General features: G+C 42.6%; 1 protein-coding gene across 1 annotated transcript; it reads right to left on the minus strand.

The window, feature by feature from the left end:
- Nucleotides 1-261: 261 nt before the first annotated feature.
- UCHL1 (ubiquitin C-terminal hydrolase L1) lies at nucleotides 262-12,448 on the minus strand. The gene is made up of 9 exons (XM_065877415.1): nucleotides 12,095-12,448; nucleotides 11,963-11,974; nucleotides 11,400-11,528; nucleotides 8,469-8,619; nucleotides 6,393-6,478; nucleotides 6,267-6,314; nucleotides 5,354-5,420; nucleotides 4,404-4,462; nucleotides 262-672 (listed from the first exon to the last, which is right to left on the minus strand). Exons 1-9 carry the CDS (start codon nucleotides 12,125-12,127, stop codon nucleotides 586-588), a joined length of 672 nt encoding a protein of 223 aa, XP_065733487.1. The 5' UTR covers nucleotides 12,128-12,448; the 3' UTR covers nucleotides 262-585.
- Nucleotides 12,449-17,984: the final 5,536 nt, after the last annotated feature.

Consider the following 17,984-nt stretch of genomic DNA (forward strand, 5'->3'; position numbering starts at 1 on the left):
TGTACATCTGAAATTAATATTATCAACTACATTTCAATAAAAATAATTATTCCAAAATATATTTAATTTTTTTTAAGTCTACAGGTACACACAGTAACATAAATGTATAGAAAAAAGTGTAGAAACTCACTAAACCGATAATATTTTTATGGTAATTTTCTTACCTGTACTTTATAAGTTCTTATATGGAAGATATATATGTAATTACTATAATTTGGGATATACTGGGACAGAAAAATGAAAACCAGTTTAGGCTCATCTCTTATCAGCAGAAAAATTTTATTCAAGGACAAACCACATCCAAGGCCTTAGCTAACAGACACAAACCAAAGTAGCCATTAAAGCACTAGATATTGAGGTATAAGACATACAATGAGGGGAATGCTTTGCCATCAGGGTGACACCAAACTTGCTCGATGGAGCTCTGCTAGTGCTTGGGCGAAGTTGAGGGTAAGTGCGTATCTGTGGAACCGAAGGAGAACAGCTGTGCTCTACAAGTACTGAAGCATTTAGACCACATAGGTAGGGATATACTTTCACGATGAAGGGAAGGGGGGAGAAAACGAAGTGCCCCCCCATGAGGCATTAGGCTGCCTTGCAGAGGGCCACGGCGGAGAAGCGGACCTCCCCTTGCTCACGCTCAGTGAATTCTCTGCAGACCTTGGCGGCGTCCTGAGGAGGAGGAATGTCATGAATTAAGGTCTAAACAGCAACAGCTCAAAATGAAAGCTTCAAGGGGAAAGTATTAGTAAGGTCTATTAATGCCCAAAGTTCACCCTGACCCACTTTAAACCTCCCAATAAACTTGAAAACCAGGGCTTAAGGCAAGAGAAAAAAAATCAGGTGATGAGGGCTTCCCTGGTGGCGCAGTGGTTGAGAGTCCGCCTGCCGATGCAGGGGACACGGGTTCGTGCCCCGGTCTGGGAAGATCCCACATGCCGCGGAGCGGCTGGGCCCGTGAGCCATGGCTGCTGAGCCTGCGCGTACGGAGCCTGTGCTCCGCAACGGGAGAGGCCACAACAGTGAGGGGCCCACGTATCGCAAAAAAAAAAAAAAAAAAAATCAGGTGATAGGAAAGACAAGGACCCACATCACAAATCCAGCTCCAGAAGCTTTGATTCCTTTATTCTTTCTACCAAATGCTCTGTGCTTCTGCCACCTTGTGCCTGGTTTTGACAAGAAAACTATACTCTTGGTGCTCTTTCCCTCAAATCCAAAGACAGAAAATTGATTTCTCTTCCATAAGGAAAAAGTTCTAACTCAGAAATTCCCAGAGTAAAGACAGATTTATTTCAAGTAAACATTTTACAAAACAGGCTTTAAGTTTAAATACCTGGTATTCCAAGTACAGATAAGTGATGGATTCCTACATATTTAGGGAATGACATGTGTTACTAATTCTAAGACCTAGATTACAAAGATTGGGAACAGAAAACTGACCCCAATGTTACTTGAGAAATTCTGGGGTTTAAATGCCTTGGGATCAGAATATCAATCACTGTTCAATTTGTAAAAAGTCCAGTGCAAAGCCCCACCAACAATGTTAAATACGAGACCTTCAAGAGGACAGTGGATATGCTATGACAGAGAACAGTCACAGAACATCAGCTCCCAAGGCCTAAAAATCACCAACCTGATAATGAGTTGTGGACCTGAAAAAGCATCAACCCCACCCCGGTTTTGTTTCTGCTTTGGAACCACTTAGAAAAACTGAAGAGGATCTAGAGTAACAGCTACATTTTATTCTATCAGAATTTTTAATATATTGATATCCCAGACCTGCCTTCCCCAAAGCCACTTTCCTTTAGGACCAATGCTGTTGATTAATGTTAAGGGTGTGCCTGTAAAGACAACAACCATCTCCTACATAGACAATAAGCAGTGGCCTAATTCACTCAAGTTTAGGATACTTGGGTTAAGTTTATGGACTTTCTCACCAATTTAACAAGTTAATTCGGGGTATAGTTTAGACAACCTAAAACATCTCTAACCATATAGAACCAGCCTTACTTAGGATAAGAATTTCCACTAATTAAGATGCTATTTTCCACAGGGAGATCAGCTCGGTGCTTTGTGACTGCCTGGAGAGGTGGGATAAGGAGGGTGGGAGGGAGGGAGGGAAGAGATATGGGAACATATGTATAACTGATTCACTCTGTTATAAAGCAGAAACTAACACACCATTGTAAAGCAATTAACCTCCAATAAGGATGTAAAAAAAAAAAAAGATGCTATTTTCTAGTCAATTAATTTAAAATGTGATTCTGGTGTTTTTTTTTTTTTTAAACAAAACAAGTTTTACCTTCCCCACACCTCATAAATTCTACTCACATAACAGTTTTAAGTGTCCTATGCAGAGCACATTTTATGGTACAGGCATACCTCATTTTATTTCACTTCACTTTATTGTGCTTTGCAGATACTGCAATTTTTTTTTTTTTTTTTTGGGCAAATTGAAGGTTTGTGGCAATCCTGCATGGAGCAAGTCTATCAGCATCACTTTTCCAGCAGCACTGGCTCACTTCATGTCTGTGTCACATTTTGGTAATTCTCATAATACTCCAAACTTTTCATTATTATTATATTTGTTACGGTGATCTGTGATCAGTGATCTCTGATGTTACTATTGCAAAAAGACTGATTCACTCAGATGACGGTTAGCATTGTTTTAACAGTATTTTAAATTAAGATATGTACATTGGTTTTTTATACATAATGCTATTGCACACTTAACAGACTACAGTATAGTGTAAACGTAACTTTTATGTGCAGTAGGAAGCAAAAAAACTCAAAACTTCTCTTTATTGTGATATCTGCTTTACTGCAGTGGTCTGTAACTGAATCCACAATGTGAGGTGTGCCTGTATTAGGATAGTGTTTGATAGGAGTTGGTATGTACCTAGGAAGCTTTATTAGATGGACCAGAATCTTTCCTCCCAATAGGTCATACCCAGAAATTCTGCCCCTGTTCTTATTCTCTCCCATAAGTGAATCCTGACTCTCATGCAAATCCCCATTCTGTTTCTCTAGGTCTAGTTCTCATTCCATGTCGCTGTTCTCATTTACCCCTGGTATATCCAAGAATTAGCTCTGACTGATCTCAGGTGTATATGACAGCAGGCTAGAAAGTGACTGTCCCTCCTAGGACTGCATAATTTGGTCCACTAGTACCTTGAGGTCATCAGGTCTATGATGTTCCAAAGACCGGTCTACTATAAAGGTAGTATTGTACAGTGGCTAAGAGCAGACTCTAGAGACAGACTGTCTAGATTTGAACCATGATTCTGTAGTTTGCCATTGACCTTGGGCATCACTTACCTCTGCACCTCCGTTTCCTCATCTGTAAAATGTAATACTAACTACCTCAGAGCATCATTAAAAGGAGTCCATAAAAGAGGTAACAAACTTAGAACAGCATCTAGCATGGAGTCAGCAAACTGCAGCCTGTGGGCCAAATCCAACCTGCTGCCTGTTTTTGTTAATAAAGTTTTAATGGAACACAGCCATACACATTCATTTAGACACTGCCTATGGGGCTGCTTTGGAGCTGTCCCAGCAGAAATGAATACCTGCAACAGAGCCCATATGCTAATACAAAGCCTAAAATATTTCCTGGCTCTTCACAGAAAAAGTGCCACCCCCCGTCTACACACAAGAAGCACGCAAAAAAGTTTAGCTGTTATTACAGCAAATGAAGTAATTATACCTTAACATCATTTTAAATTTTATCACAATTAAGCCATTTTCCTTTCTAACAGCAAATTGACTAAACTCTAGAGATTCATTTTTTAGAGGGCAGAGGACTAGTCTACCAACTCGTGTTCAGAATTAAGAGATTTCTGCCGTCACTTTTACCAGGACGGTTACACAGTTACCCTGGATCTTAAAGTTCTGGTCAGGCATGTTTTGAATTTTCTTCCTTTGACCTGTTAACAGTGGACCGACCGTGTGGGAAGAAAACAATCACAGAGGTAACTGCCTAACCAGAATCCATAGTATGCTACCTACAAGACTGACCCAAATCCAGCAGTCAGAGAGGGATTAGGAAAGGCTTGGGTTGCTGTTCCATGAGTCTGAGTCATTGGCTATGATGCATTCTGACAAGAGGACAAGAGTCACCTTAACCCCACAAGGAAATAAACAATGGCTTTCAGGCTAAATCTAACTGTGGGCTAAAGACAGCACGCAATACAGTTTAGGCAGGGCTGCTCTAAAGGATGCTGTTTAAAAACTATTTGCTAAAAAATAAAGCAAACAGAATTACTGAGATGATCTTTAAGCCCTAAAGACTGCTCTCATCCCAGATGACTGACGCTATCTGTACCGAAAACGGTTTGCACTTTAGAACAGACAAACTGGCTAAAGAAATATGGGCCCTAGTGGAAATGGATTCCAAAGACTACCTGCAGCAGTGAGCCCTCTGAACTGGTGCCATGGTTCACCGGAAAAGGCATCCGTCCATCTGTAACGAAAAAGCCAGGCATGTCAATTTTCTCTGCACATTTTCTGTCTACTGTGCTTGTCCAGCTTAAAGGCAAGTTTTAGATTCTTCCAAATACCACTGCCACTCCCACAAAGGTTAGGCTGGTTATGAAGCAACAGGCTGGAAATGAGGTTCAAGTGTTCCTAGATATCCACCCCAGGCAATTCTAATCTAAAGCACCAAGACCACAAGACCACACAAGGCCAAACTAGCTACCCTACTAGAAGGGCTTGTGCCCATCTCTTGGGAAGGACCACAAAGCAAGTCAGAAGCAGTCTATGACGTACACAGAAGGTGGAGGGAAGAAAAAGGATCCTTGAGATTTCATTTGCCCCTCAATGACTGCTGAGCGGCCCCAAGTTTTCTTTGCCCTTGCTTGCCATAGGTAGTATCTTGGCTTGAGATGACACAGCTGCAAGTCTTTCTCCATTAAAAGGAGATGACTCTTCTTAATACAGAGATGGACATGTCTGAATTCTTTTTACACAAACCAGGTTGTGTTTAGGCATTTACCTCCTTCCAAAAGTATTCCTTGCCTGGAAAGGATGGCGGTGGAGACCTTATACTGGTGATGCTATTATAGTGGAAGGTGGAAAGAGAAAATCTGAACGTGTATACTTTGAACTGGCTGATCAGTTCTCTTTACTGGTTTGTGACTAAAGCCATTCATCCCGCAGGCCAGGTTCCTGAGGGAGGTGCTCTGGGTATGATAAAGGGTTAAGTGCCCCCTTGAGAATACCTCGGTGTTCTGGCTTCATAAACGGATATACTAAGTGCCACCATAAAGTCACATACCAGTACTGTAAGAGGAATTATGTCTGAGAGAATGCACGCATCTATGTTAGATTCCAAAACTGGAGTGAAACGTACCGAGTTCATAGAGGTGGCCATCCACGTTGTTAAACAGAATAAAATGAAAGTTCACTTTGTCATCTACCTGCAGAGTCAAGATAGTTTTTCGAAAATGAGTATTTTTTTATTGTAGTATAAACTGCATTTAAAAATAAAGCTGAAAGAAAAAAGTTAAGATATAAATGACATAACATTGTGTAAGTTTAAGGTCTACAACCTGTTGACTTGATACACATATTTTGCAATATGATTATTTTATAAGCAGAACTTGTTAAAAATAAATTCTCTAAGTAAATATGCTTGAACCAACCTGCCTACATATTAAATGATTATAGCGAATATTTATTTCTTATATACTAGGTACTATTCTAAGACCATTCAAGTAGACATCCTGTAACTCTCAGAATTCTAACACTTGCTTTTTACTGAGGAGGAAATTAAGGCTTAGGGAGGATAAGTGCTTCACCCAAGGTCAAGACTAGAATGTGACAGAGTCAACTGCAGTTATACAGACACTATCACTGACTTCAATCTAATTAACAGTTGACTTGAAGGCTGTGTTCAGATTAATGGTACATTTAAGTCATCTAGAAACTTTTAGTCCTTGTTGGTCCAGCTTGCTCTCCAATAGACTGAGAAGAGTATGTGAAATGTTCAGTTATTAAGATGGGTGCTACTCAATTAGACCCATTTGGATCTATATAAAACACTACCAGCCTGAATTTACTCAGGACTGTGTCAACTGCCAATCAGATATTTTGAAGAGCCATTTCTATGAACAGGTCTGGTCAAAGCATTATTCTGGTAGAATTTTCTGGCATTCATCAGCCTTGGGTGGAAACATGTGCTGTGTTCCAGTAAGAGGTTCTTGCACATATTTCTGGGGAAACATGGGTGACACCTGGACAGCCTGGCTCTAACTTGTATTTACCCGACACTGGCCTTCCTGTGCCACGGCATCATGGGCTGCCTGGATGGCCTGCAGAAAACAGAGAAGAGTTAGCACGAAAACTTCCAGAGTTATTGAAAATCGATGCTCTAGAAGTTGTCTTCCTACCTCATTCTTTTCAAAGCATTTTGCTCTGTCTTCAGGGGACAACTTCTCTGTTTCAGAAAGAAACTGTTTCAGAACTGACCCATCCTCTTTAAAAAGAAAAAGAGAGAGAAAAGAAAAGAAAATCATATGTTAGTACCGGTCTAATGCAAATGGTTGCAATTTATTGCTGACTTAAGCCACTGCAATAGTCTGTCACGTGTGGAAACCTGACTTTTTACCATGGCCTCTGAGGATGTGGATGAGCGAGGTGCCTCTTCCCCAGCCTCTTTTTCCAACCACTCCCCTCTCACTGCATTCAAGACAGAGAACTCTCAGTTCCTCCAGCAGGCCAAGCTCTTCCTCACATCCTCCCTGTCCCCTGACCCCTCCCCACCTTCCACCTCACCCTCACCTCTCAGATCTCCTACCACCTCTGTTACAGCACTGATCCACTGGTAACATGTATTTGTGAGACTTTCAGTGCCATAAAGGCAGGAACTGTCTCGTCTATTGCTCTTATCTACAGCACTTAGCAATGCACAATTAATGTTTATTGCATACATGATGTAACAATAACATTCTAATCTATCAATTATCAACAGTTCTCAAACCAAGACTTTTATTTCAGGGTAGAAAATGCAATCTTAGTAATATGGTTATCCAGAAAGACTTCAACCTACAGATCTTAAATAGAAATACAAAGACCCTAACAGTCTGGCCTAGAGACAGCTAACTAGCTGATGGTTGGCATAAGCATTTTGTCATTGCTCAGTATGGATGAGTCTAGGACGCAAGAGCAACTTGTATTTCAAAAGACCTCAATCTGAACTTTCAGCTCTAAACTTAAACAAATGTGTTAAATGGGGACCACTGAAAATCTGGAAATTATAGGAATCCTCTCAACTTTATGAGGAGGGCTGTGACTCAGATTAAGCCGATGGCACCTTCATGACCACGTTTATGGAAGAGTTACAGTATCTGTGACCTCAGGAACACAGTATTCTAAAAGAAGTGACACTTACTGCAGAAGAAATAAAAAGGATCAAACTACGACTTTTTAATGACTCACTCAAGTCAATATTTGAAAAAAGCAACTTCTAGAAGATCTGGACCTTTGTGGCCAGACGAGCCTTTTTTTTTTTTTTTAAATTTCAGAAGTATACCAGGAGTAGAATCTTGGCCACAATTCCCTTGTTTAAATTTTAAAAAAAAAAGGTATTTGACCTGCTACAAGCAACAGCATGGACTGTTAGTTGAACTTATTCAATTCTCAGCCACCCCCATCCATTGTCTAAATCAGGAGTTGGCCGACTACTGCCACCTAATAAAGTTTTATTGGAACACAGCCACATCCACCGCTCTACATCTTGTCTATGGCTGCTCTTGCTCTACAAGGGCAGAGATTATATGGCCCTCAGAGCCTAAAAGATCTACTCTCTGGGCTTTTAAGAAAGTTTGCTGACCCTTGGCCAAAATGATACACAATGCCATGTATTTTAACATATTTCAATGCTGTTACTTGCGCTTCTGACAACTTAAGGGCTGAGACTCATCTCTTCTCTATCCTCCATGGCATCCACTGGAGGCGAGCTAAAACTCCTGACCCAGCTTTGTTCACAGATGGATCTCTCAAGGTGCCAGCCTGCGGCTATGCCTCCCTGCAGGACCTCGCGCTGTGTCCTGCTGCTTTAAGCTGTTTTGGTTCTCCTGTTGCTTATGAGAGACAGCACCATTAAGGAAAGGTCCTGAAGGTTGGCATTTTATGCCTTAACAGCATCTCTAATTCTTTAGAATTGTCAAGACCAGCAGGAGGATCTGCACATGAAGAGCCCAGGCAGAGAGGCAAGTACAAAACTGCACTGTCACCCGCCCCGCCTCCCCAGGTGGAGGAAACCACACTATGCTTCTTGGATGCGCTTCCCTTCCTCAAAAGGGAGGAACAATGAGAATTCACCCACTGATTCTATCTGCATAAGTAGATTTTCAAAAAAATCTAAGGCAATGGCTTTGCCAAACAGAGGCTTGGGGGTGTTGGAAGGAAGCATTACAGTTAATTAAAGGTCAACCAGAGGATGACTGGCCTCAAAATCCACTCACCGAACTCCAGTTTGTCCTGATTATTGGCCACTGCATGAATGAGTCCGATGGTTCCACAGGAGTTGCCAATGGTCTGCTTCATGAAGTACACCTTAGGACTTACTTCCTGTCCCTTCAGCTCTTCAATCTGTTTTTTCCTGAAGTTCTCATGCTGTGTGTGCAAAAAAAAACATTTTTACATCTCAAAATGAAAATGCAAAGAACAGACAGCAGCACAGCGGGTTCTACCACCTAAATGGAAACAAAGTGGGAAATGTGACCAGGAGGCCTTGAATCTAGGTGCTGGCTGGTGCCCAGAGAATGGCCCGTCTGCCACCCACGCCCACGCCCACGCCAGCCCGTGGGGTTCTGACACTCCACCCTGATGCTGCAGTGCAGTAGCGGCCTTGGATATTGCCCAAGACTTTGTCTAGACACCACTGCAACCTTTTAGCTTGAAATGGATGGCGTGCTGAAGTCAGAAAAACAGACAAGTTCGTTATTTTCCTCCTTTAACACTGAAGACTTTCACACAGGCATTCCAATCAAGCGCTGGGCAGTTGAATGCCCAAGAACACCAGCTAGTTTATATCTCACTATTCTTTGAAGTTCTACTTCTATTCTGCCCAAATACATGTCTCTTCAAAAACAAAACAATACAAAACTTAACTAAAGAAAGGAGCAATTTAAAGAAATTAACTATTCCCTCACCCTTTTTTAGGAAGGAAAGACAACTGGTCTGGGGTGTTGGACTGTGATTTCACAAAACTTTCTCATCCTACAAGAAGATGTAACTCTTGTTTGTCCTTGACAACTATACAACTTGAGACTGGTTTCCTCAAAGCATTATCCCTTTGTACAGTAATATAGTGGGCTTGTCTGGCCCTTTCACTAACAAGTTCTAAAGACCTTAAAGGTATGACTGCTCAGTTAAAAGCAGGGTGCCGATGCTATAGAAACACTAATTTCTTACTACTGGTATAAACCGTACGGAACCCGAGAAGTACGTACATTTCTAGTTCTAGCAGCCTTGCATTACTGTCCACAGAACTGAAGTAAGCCTCGTCTGTGGTACCATCAGAGGAATAAGCTCTCTTGTCCCACGAGATCAACTTAAACTCCAACTCGTAGGAAGTTCTAGCATCATGTATCTACCTACTGGATCCTTGAACTGAGCTACTCATTGACTGTTAAGGATTTTCACTTTTCTAAAAAAGGTTTAATTTTTTTGTAATGGGATAGTGTCATCCTTTAGGGTTGTTTGAGCTCTTGCATGCAGACATTTCTGTAAGTATTTCATGATCCCTTAAAAATGTGTTAAAAGTAGTCCATTTAGGATTTCATAATATTCTTAGACAAAATTAGATGCTTTCTAAATTAACATTAGCTTGTTTGGAAGTCAACCTATAAACCTCGACTCTTCTTTGAATTTGCTTCAGTATTTAGCCCAATAGGTGTTTTGTGCCACGTAACAGGCATTCCGTAAATCTGATAGACAGAACTGGAGCGAAAAGACAAAGTATCGAGCTCTTTCAAACATAAAACGTCCTACCCAGAATGTTCTACTAACCAAGATCTGCTTGATCCAGCAAAATGAGAGCAGTGGGCTTTTGCAAGACAAACGCGCTGCACCACTGCCTCCCCAAGGCCTTGTCTTTGAGTGCTGCTGCTCAAAAACCTCCGAGTCATCATGGTTCCTCTAATAAGAAACCTCTGGGAGAGGCTCAAATGAGAGAGAGAACATTGCATTTGATTTGATCAATAGGGAAGCTAATTTGACTTGCAATTATTTGGGAACTCCATTTTCACCAAGTAAAGGCTTTGGCAATAACAAACGTGTCAGTGGGACTATCCTAATAGCTTTAATAAGTGTTTTTAACCCACAATACTTAGCCCATTTACTAGGACGAATGCCTGGAACTTCCCATAGGGCTTAGTTTATGCTGAGGATGCTTCTAGAACCCCCGGCATTAGGATGGTGCTTCAGTTAGCTCACTCTGTTTGAAACGATGCCGTATATACTAATGCCCCAAGTTTCACTAAAGCAAAATTCAACCACTCCTCAATCAGGGGTCGAGTGGCAGCAATAGGAGATAGACAAAACCATGCCAATTAGTGGGATTCCACACATCCAAGACAACAATTACCCCAGCTACCTTTTTATATCTGATGCTCAGCCTTTGAGGTACATATATACTTGCACACTTGCAGGCGGAAGACCATCTAAAGGGAAATGAAAAAGCATTCCCAAGACTGGTCTAATGCCCACCTATTCACTTAACTACAAGGTCAGAGAGGAAAGAGGTTGAGAAGTAGAAGGAGGTTCTCACACAGGAACCACACACAAATGATTAAGCTTTAGAAAAACACATTGGAGAAACTAAAGACCAAGTGTGTACGTTGTAGGGAGTGGAGGGTTGGGAAGAAACCCCTGAACCCACTGAAGACCCAGGCAGCAGAGGTGGAAAATTAAAGAACCTATTGTTTTCTTGTGGTTTAGGCAAGCCCATCCCCCTCCATTTTACAGCAAGGTGGGAGTCTGAGAACCAAACAATAAAACGACACGTCACAGCCATTAAAGGAGAACAACCAGCCAGCCATTCCTTGGCTCAAACTGCCAAAAAGCCTAGGTTCAAACGGCACTCATGAGTAGGGTGAACTGTCTTCCTGGATAACTGGGATGATGGAACTGAAATACTGCTTCTCCTCCAAATTCAAGGCAACACTCGATGGATGAACGACCAGGCAATAAACTCTGTTACAACAGAAGCCCAGTGAGTAGGTACCATGAAGGTGCGAGTTCCTCCCTCCATCCGCCACAAGGAAGGGGCAGTGTGCCAGCTCTGGGCGCCCAAGCCAGGACGGGAGGAGGGCCTGCACCGTCCTCAACGCCTCACTCCGGTCTAGGGGAAGCGCGCGCAGCGCCTGCGCATCCCGGGCCCCACGCCCTACCTGGGCCGTGAGAGGAAAGAGCAGCAGCAGCGCGCAGGCAGGCGCCGGCACCGAGCCCAGAGACTCCTCTTCCAGTCCCAGCACGTCCTCGAAGCGCCACTGGCCCGCAACCCCCAGCCGGGCCAGCACCTGCGGGGAAAAAACATGGCGGCCAGGCGCGGAGACAGGCAAGTGGCGGGCACCTACCGTGAAGCGGGGGAGGCGGGGCGGGCTCTGCGTCCTCGCACCTCTCCCCGGGCCTGGGAGGAGCCCGGCCCCGCCCCGCCGCCCACCCAGGCCGAGCGCAATGACACAGCACAAAGCGCGGCCCACACGTGGCTCCCGCGACGCCCGGGGCTACCATCTGGGCGTAGCCTCCTCCATCCCACCTCTGACCGGTTTCGCAGTTACCGCCGCCCCCGAGGCAGGGGCAGAGTGAGGGCACCCCGGCCGCGCCCCAGCCCCGCCGCCTCCGGAGCGCGCAGGGCGCCGCTCGGTTCCTGAGAAACAGCCGGAGCCGGTGGGCGCCTCCGCCTCAGTGCTCCCGCGGGAGGGAGACAGAGGCAGCCCGAGACGTCACTCACTTTGTTCAGCATCTGGAAGGCAAATGCAAAGAAAAAAAAATGCAAAGATAAAAGCAGTCATTGATACCGCTAGCTGGTGAGGGCTGACCCTCGGCCCTGCGCTCCCCGAGTAAAAGTACACCTGATGCTCACCTCCGGGTTAATCTCCATCGGCTTCAGCTGCATCTTCGCGAACAACGGTAAGAAGCCCAACCCAGAGAAGAGGAAAAACAGAGAGCGGAGACGCCCAGGCTGCAGCTATAAAGCACCGGCCTGACGCACTTTGGATGCCTGCGCAGGGGGAGCAGAGGCAAAACCAAGCGAAGAGAAGCGGTCAGTCGCAGCCAAATGGGCACGAACCCCCCCCCTTGCGCAGCGCCGAGTGGTACGGCCAAGCCCCCAAACCTTGCAGTCTCACTTGCTGGTGAGATAATCTGGTGGTTGTGGAGATGGGTTTTGTTGGTGGGTGTTCCTTGAGCGTGTGGAGCAGTCCTTTTGATGGAGTCTGATTTTTTGTGAAGTTTCTGGAAACCCACACTTAAGACCATCCCATTTACCTGAAAGCTTAGAGTCTGAAGCATTGAGAAAAAGCCCAAATTCAACAGGTATATATTTAATATGAATATAAATCTAGCAGCAGTTTGCATTTGACCTTAGATAATTCATCCTCCATGTTAAAGCAAACCAGCACCGAGGTTCGTTTTTAATTGACCGCCTAGAATAAAACATAGTCTGTAATATAGCACATATTGCATTAGTGATGCTGATGTAATGTGACTCCCAGGGAAGAATTGGTTGGTCTTGGGGAAGCGGTAGAGACCTGGGGGATGTGGCTGTAATACGACACACAGAGAAGGCAGGCTGTCGGAGACTTTAGGAAATATATCCAGGGAAAAAGACAGGTATAATTTCAAGATGAGAGGCTGTAAAAGGAAACGCACTTTTTTCAAGGAATGGGAGGCTTTGAAAAAGAAAACATTAAGTTCACAATAGAATACTCCCAGTGAAGAAGAAAGGTAATGGCAACTTTAAAAACCAGTGTTCTCTAATGATCTCAGGTGGGGTTTGGGTTTTTTTCTACCAGCATATTCAAAAGATGGAGACAAATAGCATATGCCTAAGAATAAATAAAAAGTGGAACAAAATCTGTAAGAATAGTGCAGGAAAACAAAACCTCAGAATGAAGTGGGGCTTGCTGAATCCTAAGAAAAGAAGAAGGTTGGGTATTTTTTCACTTATGCTCAGAACAAGATAATGATGATGGTGAAAGAATAGACTTACTGTTTAGGGGATCCAACGTTAAAAGATGACATAGAGAAGGGAGGGGATCTGCTGTTTTTGAGTTATTACCTCTACTGTGGATCAGATTTTTTGCATGTCATCTCACAACCCTTAGAGAAGCCAATGAAGAAACTCTTCGTAGTGCAGTTTTACAGCTCAGAATCTGTGGCTTAGAGAGGTTAATTTGCTTTAAGGTCACAACTGACCTTCCACTTCTATTTTCTTCCCATTTTTACCATCAGAAAAATGACCTTCACACAGAACATGAGAGAGGAAAAGACATTAGTAAGGAGAACTTAATGGATGAATTTTGTGGTATGTAAATTATGCCTCACTAAAGTCGCTTCTTTAAAAATAGAAGACTTGGGCTTCCCTGGTGGCGCAGTGGTTGAGAATCTGCCTGCTAATGCAGGGGACACGGGTTCGAGCCCTGGTCTGGGAAGATCCCACGTGCCGCGGAGCAACTAGGCCCGTGAGCCACAACTACTGAGCCTGCGCATTTGGAGCCTGTGCTCCGCAAAAAGAGGCCGCAATAGTGAGAAGCCGGCGCACCACGATGAAGAGTGGCCCCGGCGTGCCGCAACTAGAGAAAGCCCCTGCACAGAAACAAAGACCCAACACAGCCAAAAAATTAATTAATTAATTTTTTAAAAAATCCAAAGCATCGCTGTCTGAAAAAAAAGAAAATAGAAGACTTGAAAGTCTTGACAAGTGAATAGTAGTACGAGAATACCTGGCTATGTTGAATGAGTTCTTGCCTTTAAGACTGAGACAAATTACATCCTAATTTACTTCATTTTTTCAACAAATACCGATTAAGCACCTACTGTGTAATGGGGATACAAAGGTGAACAAAGTAACTTCTGTCATTGAGCTCTTATCAGTAATAAGAGTGGTGTGAGAGGGAGTAGAGTTCGGGAACGCTTAGCGTAGAGAATCGGAAGGACTTCCTGAAGGAAGTGACGTTTAATATAAGGCCTGTTGGACCTGTAGAAGTTAGCAGTTTACAGTTATTGCCAAAATAAATAGTAAAAGAAATAATGATAACTAACATAATATTGTAGATCAACTATACTTCAATAAAATTTTTTAAAAAGAAGTAATGAGGGACTTCCCTTGGTGGCACAGTGGTTAGGAATCCACCTGCCAATGTAGGGGACACAGGGTCCAGCCCTGGTCTGGGAAGATCCCACATGCCACAGAGCAACTAAGCCCATGCGCCACAACTACTGCGCCTGCACTCTAGAGCCCATGAGACACAACTACTGAGCCCACATGCCACAACTACTGAAGCCTGCATGCCTAGAGTCCATGCTCCGCAACAAGAGAAGCCACCACACTGAGAAGCCTGCGTACTGCAACGAAGAGTAGCCCCTGCTCGCCACAACTAGAGAAAGCCCGTGCGTAGCCACAAAGACCCAACATGGCCAAAGATTAATTAATTAAAAAAGAAGTAATGATAACACTTTCAGAAATCTTTGTTAAAGGTAGTCACTCATTCACTCAACTAATATATATATATTGAGGGCCTACTATGTGCCAGGAAGCATCAGAGCAATGAATAAAACAGCTCCCTGCTTACAAGAAGATGCCAGAGACTAGACATGAACAAACTGTATCCTGATCTTTTTTTAATTTTATTTATTTATTTTTTTGCGGTACGTGGGCCTCTCACTGTTGTGGCCTCTCCCGTTGCGGAGCACAGGCTCCGCGGCCATGGCTCACGGACTTAGCCGCTCCGCGGCATGTGGGATCTTCCCAGACTGGTGCATGAACCCGTGTCCCCTGCATCGGCAGGCGGACTCTCAACCACTGCGCCACCAGGGAAGCCCTGATCTTTTTTTAAAAAAAGAGGGGAGAGCCAGGGGAGAATGTATCACTGAAACTGTAGACCAGGAGATTCGATATCAATCATTAGCCAAATTCTAGGACTCATAAGTAGTGAATTCTTTGAAAAAATAGAACGCTTGCATTTTGAAGAAGTTATGTCTGCCAACACTTACCTCCTTTTCTTTTGGGCTTACTAGCTAGATGGACTGGTAGAACACTTCTCATTGTTTTCTTTCTTCACGCTGCCTGGGTTGACATCAATTGATCTTAAAGTTGAGGTGGTTTTATAGCTTATTTAAGTTACTCTACCTTTAAAAAAGAAGTGCTGCTGAATGAAGTAATCTCAACCTGTAGCCACCCAACAATGGTTCTAATCCTGTCTTGTGCAGTTTTATTGGAGCAGAGAGAGAGAGGGAGAGAGCACATGCAAGCGAGAATAAGCAAACTAAATGGCAGCGTCATGAGACTCCGAAAAATGAGTTAAAAATTAAATGATGAAATTTAATAGAGATTTTGGTGATAGTTGTACACCCCTATGAATATACCAAAAAACTTTAAATGCGTGAATGTTCGTAGCAAAGGTGTTAAAAATTCAGTAGGGACATGTATGAAGCTCTGCACTCAATTGTAGTACAGTTGGTCTTTATAGTCACTTTTTTCTTGATTCTGTGGTTGTAAAGGTATGTAATAATGTGGACAATATCAAGTGAAAAACAAGTCCACAACATTTTGTTTATAAACATTAAAAATGAATACACAAAGATCAGAAGGAAAACCATTTTTTAAAAAATCAAATACACAGGGTAAATATGGAGTAGACCTGTTAGAGGTGGAAAAACAAAATCAATGAGTGGATACGTTGTCCTTCATAAATAAAGATGCCATTTCTGATTCACCAGGAATAGGATTTTTATCATAAGTGGTTTTTTTGTTTTGTTTTTTAGCAATAAAATTTGGGATTGACCCTTTAGAAACCAACCTTTTTTTGATTCTGATAATTAATAAGACAGATATATTCAAACGTCCTTGGTAGAACAGTCCTACAGTATATGGGAGTCAATCCTGAAGGCTCAGCCCACAAAGTTTTTTCTCTAGCACTCCCAGTGGTTTTGTAAGCACCTAATTCCCTGTATTAAATTCCATTCTACTTAAAATGCCTAAAGTAGTTGTGGACTCCTGCATTGCTATACTGCAGGCATACCAGCAGAAGTACATGAGATGATTTTAGGTGAATCACAAACATGTAATAGTTATTTGTTTTAATGCACATCATAAAAGCTGTGTGTTCTTGTACGTGTGTATAATTAAAACAAGTTTGTGATTTCACAGCTGTTAAATCTTTGGGCAGGTCTAACATATACTAAGCAAATAGTATTATTGGTCTATAAGGATATTGCAAAAAAAATAGGAGTCATTCATAAATCTCAAAGATAGGAAACCTCTAATGACAAAAGACTGTTACTAGTTGAAGGGGTAGAGTATACAGTGTCTTTGTGAAGACAGGCGACTCAAGCACTGAAGCAGTGCTCCCCAAATATTTTGAGAAGTGGGTATTTCTGCCTGAAATCAGAAGTTACCCAAGGAGGGAGATGAGGATGGAAAGAGCACTAGCCTTTTTTGTTATACAAAGGACATTGTATTTGTCATCCCCATTGAATCCTCAGACAAATCCTCTGATATTCATACTTCTACCTTGATTTTGCGGGTAAGTAAACTGAGGCCTCAGAGAGACTGTTTAAATTGCTAAAGTCACACAGCTACTAAGTGTCTGAGTCTGGGTTTCAACCCAAGTTTATTTGATTCAAAAACTTGTGCATGTTCAACTGTCCTGCCTACTTCCATCTAAGGGCCAGCCTTACCGCCTTAGTCATAGTAAGTCATAATAAGTATGAAGATCAACCTCTGAGAAAAAGGACCTTAAATGACTTCCCCAGTGTCCAGGGCCAGAGCAGGTCACCCAACTCTGATAAGCGTGGCTCACTTTGAGGTCTGAGAGTCTAGTTTGAATTTATAATTAGCATAAATTATTGACAGAGTACTTCCTCAACATTTAAAAAAATTACTTGGCAATTCTCCTGTCAATAAAGTTTCCCCAGAAGCAAGGTTCTGACATCCAGATGTTTTAAAGTTAAAAATAACACAATAAAAAATTACATATAATGCAGAGAAATTACTGCACTTAGTTCCCATGGTAAAGTCAATTTTCTTACTGTTTCCTAAAAGTGGTTCATTAACTGGGTATCTACAAATATGTCGGAAGGAAGAAACATAATTGTGAGAGAGGAGAGTGCATGTCCTCATTGCTTTATACCTTCATATAGTCATGTATTTATTCAACACATATTTTTGAGCACCTACTATGTGTCAGACACTATACTACGCTTACCTGGGTTGGGGGTGAGGTTAGCAGATGACAGCTATAAGGCATAGACCATGTTTCCTGGGCTTTTAAATGTCGTCAATTTTAAGATAAATGTTCAAATTAAGAGCTTCTTTTGTGGGGGGAAGGGAGCAGATCCTGTGCATCAAATGTATTTATCAGTTGTAATGCATCTCTCTTTTCAAAAATGTTTAAATGTGAAAAACAGGTGCATCTTAGACACAAGGAAACACTGGTTCTGTTTTTTATCAAGCTCTTCACAGTCAACTCCTGTTCAGGACAGCTAGCAGCATGCACTGTCCACAGTGAAAAATAAATGCCTTATGTTTCTAAGGTATAGAGAAAGGGCTTGAGGACATAGGAGAAATATGACACAGCTGGCAACTGGTAGCAGATAATGAGAGGTGTTCTCAGGACAGGTGAAATAGAGATCCTGCCCTACTGTCCCTCAGTTACTATTTCTTGTGGAGCTGTGAAATTGGAAATCAGAGGGCTTTGGTGGACCCAGATCAGCCATCCAAAATGTGAACACAGGCAGTTTAATTAACTTCT

Source organism: Phocoena phocoena, chromosome 5, assembly GCF_963924675.1.
Source record: "Phocoena phocoena chromosome 5, mPhoPho1.1, whole genome shotgun sequence".
Classification (NCBI taxonomy): domain Eukaryota; kingdom Metazoa; phylum Chordata; class Mammalia; order Artiodactyla; family Phocoenidae; genus Phocoena; species Phocoena phocoena.